Source organism: Acomys minous (assembly GCF_964271855.1).
Source record: "Acomys minous genome assembly, chromosome: 15".
Lineage (NCBI taxonomy): Eukaryota > Metazoa > Chordata > Mammalia > Rodentia > Muridae > Acomys > Acomys minous.
The window spans coordinates 5,244,988-5,257,962 of record NC_140497.1 but is presented as its reverse complement, the minus strand read 5'-3'; the positions used below and the strand labels follow the sequence as shown (position 1 = coordinate 5,257,962).

The 12,975-nt window shown below is 49.3% G+C and overlaps 1 protein-coding gene across 1 annotated transcript; it reads left to right on the top strand.

Moving 5' to 3' along the window:
* Nucleotides 1–269: 269 nt before the first annotated feature.
* Nucleotides 270–730, top strand: LOC311584035 (large ribosomal subunit protein uL29-like). Its single transcript, XM_084758071.1, has one exon. The coding sequence runs from the start codon at nucleotides 330–332 to the stop codon at nucleotides 699–701; it is 372 nt and encodes a 123-aa protein (XP_084614197.1). The 5' UTR covers nucleotides 270–329; the 3' UTR covers nucleotides 702–730.
* The last annotated feature ends 12,245 nt before the right edge of the window (nucleotides 731–12,975 follow it).

Genomic DNA, 12,975 nt, shown 5'->3' with positions numbered 1-12,975 from the left:
ACAAGCCCCGCACCTGGCCCATCCCTTGACAGCATTCTGTGGTCACCCCACTCTTTCATACCCACTTCTAAGTGCCAATTGGCAGGGAAGCTTCTGGAACTGTGAGACACATCGGCCTGCTAACAGCTCCATCATGTTTCCCACCTTTCTTATAGACAGCTCAGCAGTGTTGACCATGGGGCCGGGGATGTGGGGTGGATAAAGACACACTGAGAGCGAAGAGCATGTAACTGTGTGTAGATCACAGCGAAGAAAAATGGCTGAAAGAAAAGCAGTTAAGAAGTGTAGGGCGCTCGTACCTGGTGGCCTCCGTGGTGAGCAGCGCAGCCATGGCCAAGATTAAGGCTCGGGACCTGCGCGGCAAGAAGAAGGAGGAGCTGCCGAAACAACTGGACGATCTGAAAATGGAGCTGTCTCGGCTTCAGGTCGCCAAGGTGACCGGCGACGCCGCATCCAAGCTCTCCAAGATACTAGTCGTCCGCAAATCCATTGCCTGCGTCCTCACTGTCATCAACCAGACTCAAAAAGAAAACCTCAGGAAATTCTACAAGGGCAAGAAGTACAAGCCTCTGGACCTGCGGCCTAAGAAGACCAGAGCCATGCGCCGCTGGCTCACCAAGCACGAGGAGAAGCTGAAGACCAAGAAGCAGCAGCGGAAAGAGCGACTGTACCCACTGCGCAAGTATGCAGTCAAGGCCTGAGGTGGCAACAACAATAAAGTACAAGACTTGACTGGCAAAAAAAAAAAAGAAAAGAAAAAAAGAAAGAAAGAAAGAAAGAAAGAAAAGAAAAAAAAGAAGTGTAGGGCTATGAGAAGCGAGAAGATCTGAGCTATAGAAGAGGTCAGAGTTGTAAAAGAAAAAAAGGAAAGATGCGTATGTTGGATGCAAGTGAAAGAAGACCCAGAACAGATGTAGTTTTGTAGTTTGTTGGCTCCAGGGAACAAGCGGTGACTGGAGATTTTCTGGGGTGGGCCATGCGCAGCGGGAAGAGGGAGGTGGTGTGACCTGAGGGATTGGGCAGTGAGAAGAGTGATGGCTACAGCTCTAGTGTTCTCTCTCTCTCCCTCCATGTCTGTGTGCAGTGCGTGTAGGTCTGCGTGCATGTGTGTGTAGAAGCAAAGCCAAGAGAAACCAGTGTCTGTGGCTACTCCTAAAGACTGAGATGATGATAGAAAAAGGACTTGGTGACTGCGGTGAAAGGGGGTGGTTTCTGGTCTGTGTCTCCACCTGTTTGTAAGCATCTGGAGGCGAAGCTGTTTATCTTGAAGTACGTATGTTTCTGTTACATCCACACGGTGTGCGTGAGAGGCCACAGCACACAACAGCAAGGGTGGGTTGGTTCCTATGTAGTCCTTGAGGCTGCCTAGCAACACACCAGAGGCTGCTGCCTTAAACAACAGGACACCGTCTACCCACAGGTCTGAGATCAAGTGCCAAGATAGCTCCTTCCTGGGAGGCCTTTCCTCTTGGCGGGAAGCCTTCTTCTGTGCCCTCAAGTGTCTCTGTCCTGTGCATGTGCCCTCTTGCCATCTTCCTACTAGGACAGAAGTCCTGCTGGGCTCGGGCTTGATTCTCATGCCCTCATTTACCTCAAATTGCTCCTTGGAGAGCCTCTTTCCAAGACCAGCCACACTGGGATCCTGGGCTTCGCCATGCGAATCTGAGGGACAGCTCTCGCTGTGGCCTCATCCTTTGTGTTTAGAATGGACTTGGGAAGAGGCTGGAGAGGAAGCTGACAGTGGCTTTTCTAGCTTTCTCATGAGGGAAGTCGTACCTTCTCTTAGGCCTGAAGATGGTACAAACAGTGGTGTAGAGAGAACAGAGGAGTTTGTGGCCACAGGACAGGCCACAGACATGCTCCTTGCTCTAATCAGGTGCAGACACGCCTCCTAAACGGGTGACATGCTTCCATGACACAGACAGGCTTAGATCTGCAGATGTCTGTGGCACTATAAATATATAATGTCTCTCAGGGGAGCTGGGCAGCCTGCTGTTCCCATAGCTGTTAGAAAGCAAGGAATGGGAGATGGCTCTCTATTTGTAAATATTTGATTTTATTCCTTGACGATGTCATATATGAATATACTGTGTTAATCCCCCTCCGTAACTCCTTCTTGTGTCTCCCTCCCCCACCTCCTGCTGAGATAATTTCTTTAGCAAGCATACTCCTGCTGTGATGTCTTTGTGTTTCACTGGGTTTAGTAAAGGTTGCTTACATCAGAACGTGCGTGTGCGTGCGCATGCGTGCGTGCGTGCGTGCGTGCGTGCGTGCGTGTGTGCGTGTGTGTGTGTGTTTTTAACTAGACCACACAATCAGCAGTGATGGCATTGATAAAGTGATACCTCCTCACCCAGCACCCACCTACTATCTGCAGTCCCTCAGTAAGAAGCAAGTCCCTTCCTTGGAATATGCTGACAGGTCTGTCTTGTGCAGGTCACATCTGCAGCAAGTTCATGAGTGCAAAAGCTGTGTCATCTCCAGAAGACACTGTTACCCAGCATTCCTTGCTGACCTCTGGCTTTTACATTCTTGGCTCCCCTTTGAGCGCATGACAGGTTGTAGTCTTCTTGTGACTCTAAGCTGGAAGCACTCCCAGCGGTTAGCTACACGGGCCCAAGCTTTCCCTGATCATCACACAGCGCTGGTGAGGTGAGCAGCATTTGGCCACTGGGCATGCTGGAACGCTGAATTCTGTCCCAGTCATCTGTGATTGCCACTTCACTTAATGCCCTTCACTTCCCACATCATAAGACTGGCTGCAACGTATTGGGTATCCTCCTGGGAATTTCTATAACAAACACCAATGGCAGTGGGGTGGTTCGCTGGATCTGTGTGGCTGCTGGACCATAGTCTAATTCAGATGGTTTGTGTAGATTCAACTATAACCTAAATGATTTTAACTTCATAATCTTAAAAAAGAAAAGACATATTGTGCAGAAAACTTCCCTTCCCTTCCCTCCCCTTCCCTCACTTCCCTTCCCTTGCTTTCCTTCCCTTCCCTTCTCTCCCTTCCTTTCCCTTCTTTCCCCTCTCCTCCTTTCTCGCCTCCTTCCCTTACCTCTCTTCCCCTTCCCCTCTGTTTCATTTCATTTTCACCCACCTCAAGATATCAAATGGCCAGTAGTACCACTATTGATGTTTGTAATGGCCTCCTGGGAGTTCGGTCACTCACAGAAGAACACCCATGTGCCCTAATGCATATGCCCCCTTTCTTGCATGCTATGCACCTTGTTAGTAAAACCCTCACCCCAGCTTCCTCACTGAAGGCTGAAGGCACTGTGGTGGTTTGCTGCTTCCTATCTTTGTTGCAGGGACCCTCCCCTCTCTGGCCATCTGTGAGCATCTCCTCACTGCCCTGGCTTTCATAGGCCAGGAGCACCCACCTTTCTTCCTCCACAAGCATCTCACCTACAAAAGACACTGAGTTCCTGGCACTGAAGGGCATCTGTAGCTTCTAGTTTTATTGCATCCAGAGAAGCAAGGATAAAACTTACCCCACATATGGCTCATGACCTGGCTGAACAGTGTAGCTGAGCAGCCTAGCCTTCTGCCTCATGTCCCCAGCCCCAATGCTGGGTGCACGTCAGGAGATGAGATGGAGAATTTCTAATGGAAAGCTGTTGGTGTCCTATTGTAAATGCAAAGCGTCAGCTTTACTTCCTGCCTGTCTTTCCCAGCAAATCTGTCCCTAGTGACCTGAACACTTGGGTGTTAGCATCGTTCCCTGGGACTTTGTGTAATGGGGTTAAAATGATAGTGTTATGAGAAACCTAGGAGCATGCATTACAGTTGCCAACACATTCTCCTGGATACATTTCCTGTGGTCTTGGATATTAAAAATGTATGAGGTCTGTTCATCACTTAAGCTCTGCGTTGGCACCAGCCCTCTGGTATAGATCCATACGAACGTGAGTGCTGTGCTTTGCAGATCACCCCTTTCACTGTGAGTGTGCTCTTTGGTTTGAACTTGCTCCTGTCAAACCCCCAGGAACAAGAGTCACATGTAACATGACCCATGGGATGGGTGATGGTTCAGTTGTCGTTAGCTGAGTTAGTTGAGATGTATGCTGAGGGGCCACTCAGAGCATCCTTGTACTGAGAAACCTCTGCATCTAGTTCCCTAGGTGAAGGCCACGTGCCCATAGACTCCTTTACAGGTGTCATGCGATCTTGGAAGCTGGACCTTAAAGCTGAGCAGATTCTGCTCTTATTGCTCTGCATGTGAGCTGATGCTACCTAGGTCCTGGCGACAGCAGAAGAGACAGGACGGGATTTTTGAAAGCTTATTTTACAGTTGGAAGTCAGTGGTTAAACCAGTGGGAACGCATAAAGGAGAGGGCACCAGCAGCAGGCATCCTTGGCAGACACCAGTTCCCAAGGGAGGGAATTGAAGGGCATGCTTAAGGAGCAAGAGGTCAGGAAGTAGTGGGGCTGGCTCCTGCATCTGCAGAGGGGGATGCTTGCACAGCCGTCCAAGTCTGACCTGTGCAAGGCTCAACCTCAACCTACTGAGACCAGAGGCGTGGAGGAAGCCATGAGGGCAGTGCCCTCATGGCCACAGGGCTAAAGAGATGAGAGCAAGATTGGGTTTGGGATTTGCTAGCTTGATGAAGGTTGATGCAGTATGGATGTACGCAGCCTGTGCATACTTCAAACAGGTACCTACAGCCCAGGGGTGGATGGGAAGATGCTGGGCTGGGATGCGGCTGAACAGTGGGTCACTGATGGGTGCAGACAGTGGACCTGACTAACGCATGGAGTAGGCATGTGCTACCTGACCTGCTCATGATTTTCAGGAGCCCCGATGTGCCTGGCTCCGACACACCCTTTCATGGAATCTCCAGTAGGGGTGCCATTGAGATGGGTGTTTCAATTCATAATGCACGATTATTTCCTAGGTAGGACCGGTGCGTGGGGACTTGGGAGTAAGCTTCCGGGAGGAGGGAAACTGAAGTTATGGATGAGAGACTATAGGCTGGGAAGATGGGAAGTTGCGATGGGAAGGGATGATGCAAAAGTGATAGGGAGAAATGGAGGAGAGGGACCCCCCCCCAAAAAAAAAACAGGAGAGAGTTTTTTGTAGGTGGTAAATTTCTGGTCACTCTGAGCAGAAATGAAAATAATTGCATTGAAGGAAGGCAAAGAAATGCAGGATGAAGCCACTGGCCTGTGGGCCACGCAATTCCTCCCAGCTGGCAAGGTCAGGCCCTGGAAACAAACAAACAAACAAACAAACAAACAAAAAATCTTTAGTTGATGAGAAAGATTGGTCAGGAAAATGACAGGATGCAAGCGCTGTAGTTTGGGGACGTTGCCATGGTTACCTCGAGCACTATTCTGGGAGCTGCAGACTGAGCTGGAGTCAAGCTGAGGACAGCTTCCTTGAATGGTGCCTCCCTCGTCGTCGCTGTAGGGGAAGCAGCAAAGGAAGGGTGGAGAGGTGGGACCTTGCACGGGAGCTGGAGCTGGAGACTGGATTGGAAGAGGATGAGCAGCTGCCCCTCAAGCTGAGCCCCACGTGGCCTAGGAGTTGGCCATATTGTTTCACTCTGGCTGCACTGGTACCTGGTATTCAGTTTCTCCACCCACCCCCCACCCCCCGCCACACCCTCTTCCGGCATCGAGAACTTGGCTGTCTGGAGGCCTTGCTGCCCCTGTAAGGATTTCCCTAGATGGAACACTTCCGCAGGCCCAGGGTCCTCCACGGAGAGCTGGCCCCTGCTGTGCTGCTGGACTTCATCAGATGCAGGAAGAAGGGCCAGCAGCCAGCCATTAGAGATGCAGGCCAGGAGTGAAGTGAGCAGCGGCAGCCTGCATTTGTAGGTAGATTTTTTTTCCTTTTAAAATTATCAAAAAATACCTTCTAGAAGTGGAAAAAGTGTAAATGTAAACTGATTTACCATCTTTTTAAGGGCCATAACTCTAAAACACAAGTTGCATTTTTTTGTCTTTTTTAAAATTTTATTTTTAATTTACGTGTCATTTTACACCCCAGTCTTAGCCCCCTCCCTCCTCTCCTCCTGTTCTACTCTCCCCCTCCCTTCCTCCCCTCCCCCTCCCTTTGTTCTCAGAACAGGGTAACCCTCCCAACCACCCCAGTACATCAAGTTGCATCAGGACTGAGCGCATCCTCACCCTCCCAGGCCAGGCAAGGCAGCTGGGTGAGGGCACAGTGGTCAAAAGCAGGCAACAGAGTCCAAGTTATAGACAGCACCCACTCAACTTACTAGGGAGCCCACATCACGATCAAACTGCCCATCGGTTACATATGTGTAGGGGGCCTAGTTCCGCTCCACGCAGGCTCTTTGGTTGCTGGTTTCTTCTCTGTAAGCCCGCATAGGTCAATGTTAGTTGACTCTGCTGGTCTTCTTGCAGCGTTCTTGTCCCCTCAGGGTCCTTCTATCCTCCCCTCCCACTCTTCCACAGGACTCCTTGAGCTCAGCCTAATGCTTGGCTGTGAGTCGCAGCATCTGATTCAATCAGCTGCTGGGTGGGGCCTCTCAGAGAACGGTTAAGTTAGATGCCTGTTTGTAAACATAGCAGAAGCATTGTTAGTAGTACCAGAGGTTGGCTCTCTCCCGTGCAGAGGATCTCAGGTTGGGCCAGGCGTTGGTTAGACATCCCCTCAGTCTCTAGTTTTATCTCTACACATCTTGTAGGCAGGGTACATTTGGGTTTGAAGGTTTTGCGGGTGGATTGGTGTTCCCCTCCCTCCACTGTAGGTCCTGCCTGGCTGGAAGGTGGCTGCCTCAGTTTCCATGCCCCCACTGCTAGGAGGCTCAGCCAGAGACACCCCATACCCTTCCTGAAGCCTGCCCTGTCGCAGGTCTCCAGCTTGCCTCAGGGATGCCACTGCCCTCAGTTTCCCCTTTCTCTCCAGGCCCTCAAGCCTCCCCGCCCCTCTCCCCACATCCGGTTCCTCTCCTTGTTTCCCCTCCCCACACCGTCTCCTACTCAGCTCACTCTATTCATCCACATCGACTGTCTATTCTATTCCCCCATCTGAGTGAGATTCAAGGAGGCCTCCCTTGGGCCCTCTTTGTTACTTAGCTTCTTTGGGTCTGTGATTTGCAGTATGGCGATCCTGTACTATATAATTAATATCTGCTTATAAGTGAGTACATACCTGCACTCAGGGTGCAGAGGCAGGCAGATCGCTGTGAGTTCGAAGCCAGCCCGCTCTACAAAGTTTACTATTTTTACATCCCTATCAATTATATGACTTAGTCCCAGCCCAGTGCCATGGCATTTAGAAACTTCCAGGCGGGACCACAAGATCTTTCCCACCCTACCTGATCAAGAAGTGTGCTCTGAAGTTCCATGCATGTCTCTTAGTGTAAAATGCAGCCCCAACTTTAAGAGTTCCTAAGTCTGTTAGAGCATGAGGCTCTTCATCTCAGGTTCATGGGTTCGAGCCCCACTTTGGGCGCCAACATGTTGCGGAATATGGAATGTGGGTGCTAGACCCTGGAGGCTTCTCTGCTCCAGCTAGCTCCCAAATAATCAAGACGGAGACCTCTTGGATTTGTAAGTTCTAAGGCACTATAAATGTCCAGGTATCAAACCTCTAAGCTGCTTTGCTGTTTCCCAGCTACACACCCCATGGTACTTGCCATACTTTTTCCTGCCTGGGCTGCTTCTGCTCCATCAGGCCAGCCCTCATGGCCACGTGCTCATGGTCCATCCTGTCCCACGGTGACTTCCTTCTCCCTGGCTTTCTCTCCTTTTTCTTCTCCTCCTAGTCTCATGGTCCCTCTCTCACTCCAAGTCCGGGGAATCTAAGCTCCGCCTTCTTCTCTTCTGCCCAGCTATAGGCTGTCAGCTACTTTATTTAACCAGTCAGAGAATATTTGCGAGCAAAGTTTACACACCATCCTGTGTGTACTTGAGAGTGTGCTCCTCTGGATAGCAACCAGACCTTGGGGGTTGGTATTTAGCCTTAGAATACATAGATCCAGATCAACCCCATACATAGGTCTTTAACAGTTCTAACTGTTCAGAAGCCCCAGGTCTCTTAGCTATGCGTTCCCATACAGTAAACACAATTATTGTTTGTTTGTTTATTTGTTTGTTTAGAGACAGGGTTTCTCTGTGCAGCCTTGGCTGTCCTGGACTTACTTTGTAGACCAGGCTGGCCTCGAACTCACAGCGATCCACCTGCCTCTGCCTCCCGAGTGTTGGGATTAAAGGCATGCGCCACTACGCCTGGCCTAATTCATGTTTTTAATTGACAATAATTGTCCTGTTTTCACAGGAAAACTCACTCAAGGCTCCCACATTGCAACTCAAAGGCTTGAGGCCAGTAGATCACAAGGAAGTGTTGGCAAACTCTCTTTGCTAAAGGGTGAGGAAGGCAGGTTAGCTAGAGAGACAACTTCCTGGGACAACTGGCTTTACCTGACACCTGAGTAAGGACACCAGGCATGCCCTCAGTGAGGACTAAGGTGTCAGATTTGATGTGATCCAGGAAACATCCCCCCCATTACTGACAAGGTTGGTAAATCTACACGTTCCATTTGTCAATTCTGGCTTTGTGTTCAACTACCAAGAACATTGAAACCACCACACATAAAAAGTATCAAAGTATTAAAAACAAGGCATTCAGTGCACAGCCTCTCAATGACCATCAGCATTGGCCGATACAGACTGCGTACGGTCACTGCAGCCTATGGAGCAGGCCCCAGTTCACTTAGTAATGAAGTTACAGCAATGCCATTTTTACTCAATGGAGAGAGTTTACTAGCACAGCTAAAACTCTCAAAATAATCAATTTATGGTTGAAATGAGCCATTAGAGTGAGAGAACCCTTGCAGATGCCAGGTCAGCGTTTAAATCAATGACATTGGACAGCACCAGGTCATATAGCCGAGGGTCAGCTACTGCAAATCAAATCAATGGACAATCAAATATGAAGACCTGTGCAGCCTTCATGCTCACCCCATCTCCCTGCTTTGGATACAGGAAGATACAGGAGGCTTATGTTGGCGGAATCGCTGGAGAGTCACTTGCTAAAGTGTTTTGGATACCTGCAACATGTGAGACCAAAACGCAGAAGCGCTGTTGACAGTGTGGCCTTGTGAAAATGGGCTGGGTGGAAGCAGGACCCTGGGGTTCATGTTTGGTCCCTCTGTCTCCTGGCTGGCTCACCTGAATGAGCCCTGTGTCTCCATCTGCTTCCACGACCCATCTCTACGGGGAGGGGAAGAGCGGTTCCAGAGGAGAGAAAGTCAAGGAGGCCGAGGCTCATTAGGAGGCACAGTCTCCCCTGGCCAGAGGCACTGGGAGAAGTTCAGAACTCAGGCAGCCTTGGAGGTAGGAGCAGGTATCAGGCTTAGGGACCCTGCACAAGACCCTACACAAGACCCTATATGGGACCCTACACGGGACTCTACATGGGACCCTACACGGGACTCTACATGGGACCCTACAGAAGACCCTACACAGGGCCTTACATGGGACCCCACAAGACCCTACATGGGACCCTACAGAAGACCCTACATGAGATCCTACACAGAACTTACATGGAACCCTATGCAAGACCCTACACTGGACCCTACATAGGAATTCCATTTATTTTCCTCATTCCTCAAAGTTCAAGGTGAAAATGTTAGCAGTGCCACATCTCTCGGAAGGCACTGAAACTTTCTGACACACTGCCTACATCTTCCAAACATCTCTGCCTCCCAACATCTTTCTGTCTCCTCGGGATGTGTCTGAGTCCTTGCCTCTTCTGAAGAACTGCAGCTTAGGCCCCATCCTCTGCAATCAGCATGCCGTCACCTGAGTGTAGCCAACATTTGTGAAGTCCTGCTCACGTATGACATCTGAAGCCCTAGGTGGACATGGATTTGGGCCACTCTTTTCAATGCCTGGTGTCTCACTGTGTCTGACATTGATTGTATCCTCAGGATGTCCCTGGTTCCCGCTGCTCTTTGGCTCTTAAACAGTCACTGGGATTGATGCTCTGGAAAGAATGGGATTTCCTTCGATGCTCCAATGTCTCTTCCTGAAAGCTTGATGTTCAGGGTTTTCTCTTGTAGTTATTGCCTTCACACTGGCTACCATCACTGAGCTTTTGTGCCATGGGAGGACTGTCCTCATTCAGGCTGCTTGCCATGGCTGGGAGTAGAGGTCCGTCACCCTCCTTGCTTTGTCATCTGCCTTGCCTCTGTACAGCTAACCGTGTACACACTGTAAAGTAATACCTCATGGGATGTATACGTAGCACACTTCCAGTTACCAAAATGTAAGGAGTGTTTTTCTACTCTACAAAATCACATAGAGTAACTTTGGCAACTTCTTTTTTCTTTTTGATTTTTTGTGACAGGGTTTCTCTGTGTAGCCTTGGCTGTCCTGGACTCACTCTGTAGACCAGGCTGGCCTCGAACTCACAGTGATCCGCCTGCCTCTGCCTCCTGTGTGCTGGCATTAAAGGTGTGCGCCACCAGTAACTTTTTACCCGTAGTAACCTGCAAGTCTGTTATGTATACCGTTCTCACTAACAACTCTGGGCTTGTTCATGGAAACATCTTATCCTCTTTGAAACATGATCAAAGACGATACATAAATTATTGTGCTGTAAGTTAACAAATCCAGGAAGCCAGCACAATGGTGTGGAAATGAACTAGGTTACAACATTACCAGGTGGAAAACACAGGCTTGCAGTACAGAGGTAGCAATGCTGCTCCTGTGAGACAAACAATTTCCTCAGTTTTTCCTTGTAACATCTTGTGCCGGCTGCATGAGTCTGTCTTGTTTATGATACCTCTGATTAATTAAATATTAGTCCATTTGATTAACTTTCAGGAGAGAGGGCTTCCACGGGAAATAATGATTTATTCATCTCCATAATAAAATTGATTTTTGTGCACTTTTCTCATTTGTAGTCGAGGTAACCCAGTGTCTTCTGGGATGATGTCTCCGGGAGTGTACACTGCATGCAGATTTCTGAGTTAACATGCAGGAAATTGAAGTCAGCCATTTAACCTTTGTGCCTCAGTTATTCGATCTGCAAATGGGCAATAATTAGGCCCTCACTAGAGAAAGGATGCAGGAAACCTAGAGGGATCGGGGTTGTGCTGAGCACAGCGTCTACACTTAGCAGAACTTCAGGCATGTGAAAGCGCCCTGTGTGCCTCTAACAGGACTGTGTGATGTTTACACGCACCAGCACTGTGTTCGCCAGGGACTCACCATGAGGTTGAATTTTAAAGATGGCGGAACCCTGTCCTTGGAGTTTAAGAACTCCCAACATGACTAGAAGCCAGTGCTGCACATGCCACAGAGCCCTGCAGTTTATAAGAGCTCTGACCTCTCTTGGATGAGAAGAATTGGGAAGGGGCCCTTGGCAGGAAGTGGAAGTTCCTGATCACAAACAACTCCGCAACCACTCTCCTAAGAGCCTAGAGAGTGTGTTCTATGCCAGTGCCCCCCAAAGAATGACCCACACTGTAGGAGATGTGGCTTTAGGCACTGCACTCACCAGTGATCCTTCCGTTTATACTGATGTGTTCTGTTCTAACCTAAGTGATGCTGCCATGGTGCTGTGGTTAGAAACACAGCGCAATTCAGCGGGGGAAACAGAAATGATACCTAGGAAAGCATTAAGCACGTGACTGTTCGGCTGTGGTATTAGCAGAAGCCGGGACGCCGCTAGGACAAGCATGGTGTGAGACTCTTTACCACAGTCCCCGGGGACCAGGACACTAGCCCCAAAACTTAGCAAGCTGGCTAAGCAGGAACACTTTGGCTTAAATCTGAACTCTATCACAGGCTCTGAGGTAACCTTTGCTCTCCCCTTTGCACCTCAAGGCATCCTACTACCCTGGAGAGTGTACCTGTCAGGCGTCAGTGCTAGTGTCTGCACTTCTGGGGAGCCATTGAGTCTGTTTGGTGCCTTAGAATGGAGTTAGCTTTGTCAACCTCACACAACCTGGCATCACCTGGAAGGGTCTCTGTGAGGGCGTGTCTACATTGGGCTGGCCTGTGGCGTATCTGCAGGAGATTATCATCTTAGGATAGTTGATACCTGGCTTAGCTAACACCAGTGTGGGTGTTACCATTCCCTACTCAGGGGTTCTGAGCTGTATGAGGGGAGAAACTGAGCTGGACAGGCAAGTGAGTGACTAAGCTCTCAAGCATTGATTTCTTCCGGCTGCTGAGTGGCTGGGGTGTGACTGTCAGCTGGACGTTCCTACCTCAACTTCCCCCACAGTGATGAGCTGTTGCCTGGAAGTGTAAGCTGAAATGCACTCCTTTCCCTCCTAAGCTGTTTTTGCTGGGGAATTTTACCACAGCTACAGAAATGGAACTAGAACAAGTGGAGATTTGTAATCTACGAGGGAAGGGAAGGGAAATCTCCCACAAGCTTCATCTGCTCATATGGGGAAGATTCTGCCTGCGACTCTCAAAAAACTTGAAAAAAAAAGTAGAAAGAAATATAAAGTACAGGATAAATGACAGGAGTTGAAGGCCATGTTTTCAGGGTATTTTTTTGGGACAGAAAAACTCATATATTTTGTTAGTATTTTAGGACAGTGTTGTGAAATCCTTTTTATTTTAGTGCTGTGGGTTTTGTTTTGTGTCGTAATGTTTCCTGTGGTTTACCAGAAATTAAGCAAATGAGAGAAAGGAAAAGTGCTAGGGTACTGTACGGAGGGCCTTTATTTCAGCATGGGGTGGGCTTGGGGTACTGGATGAAGGAACTGGGGGCCGTTTGTTGGGGGCGACTGTGGGGACGTGGAAACGGGAAGAGGATGGATGCGTTGAAGGGAAAAGGGCAAAAAACAGGGAGTCCCACATGCCATTTCCAGCCCTTGGGTTCCTGGGGAGATACTGGTCCTCAGTGTGCGTTCTTCAGGGGTACACGGTGGGTACCCAAACACCCTACATGTCTAAACATCTAAACTTCAGGGTAGGATGTGGCGGAAGAGGTCCTAGACCACAGTCCTCTGGATTCCACATGCTCCTGAA

Excerpts from the sequence above, each read along its gene's own strand:
- LOC311584035 (XM_084758071.1), top strand. The coding sequence starts at position 330 with ATGGCCAAGATTAAGGCTCGGGACCTGCGCGGCAAGAAGAAGGAGGAG.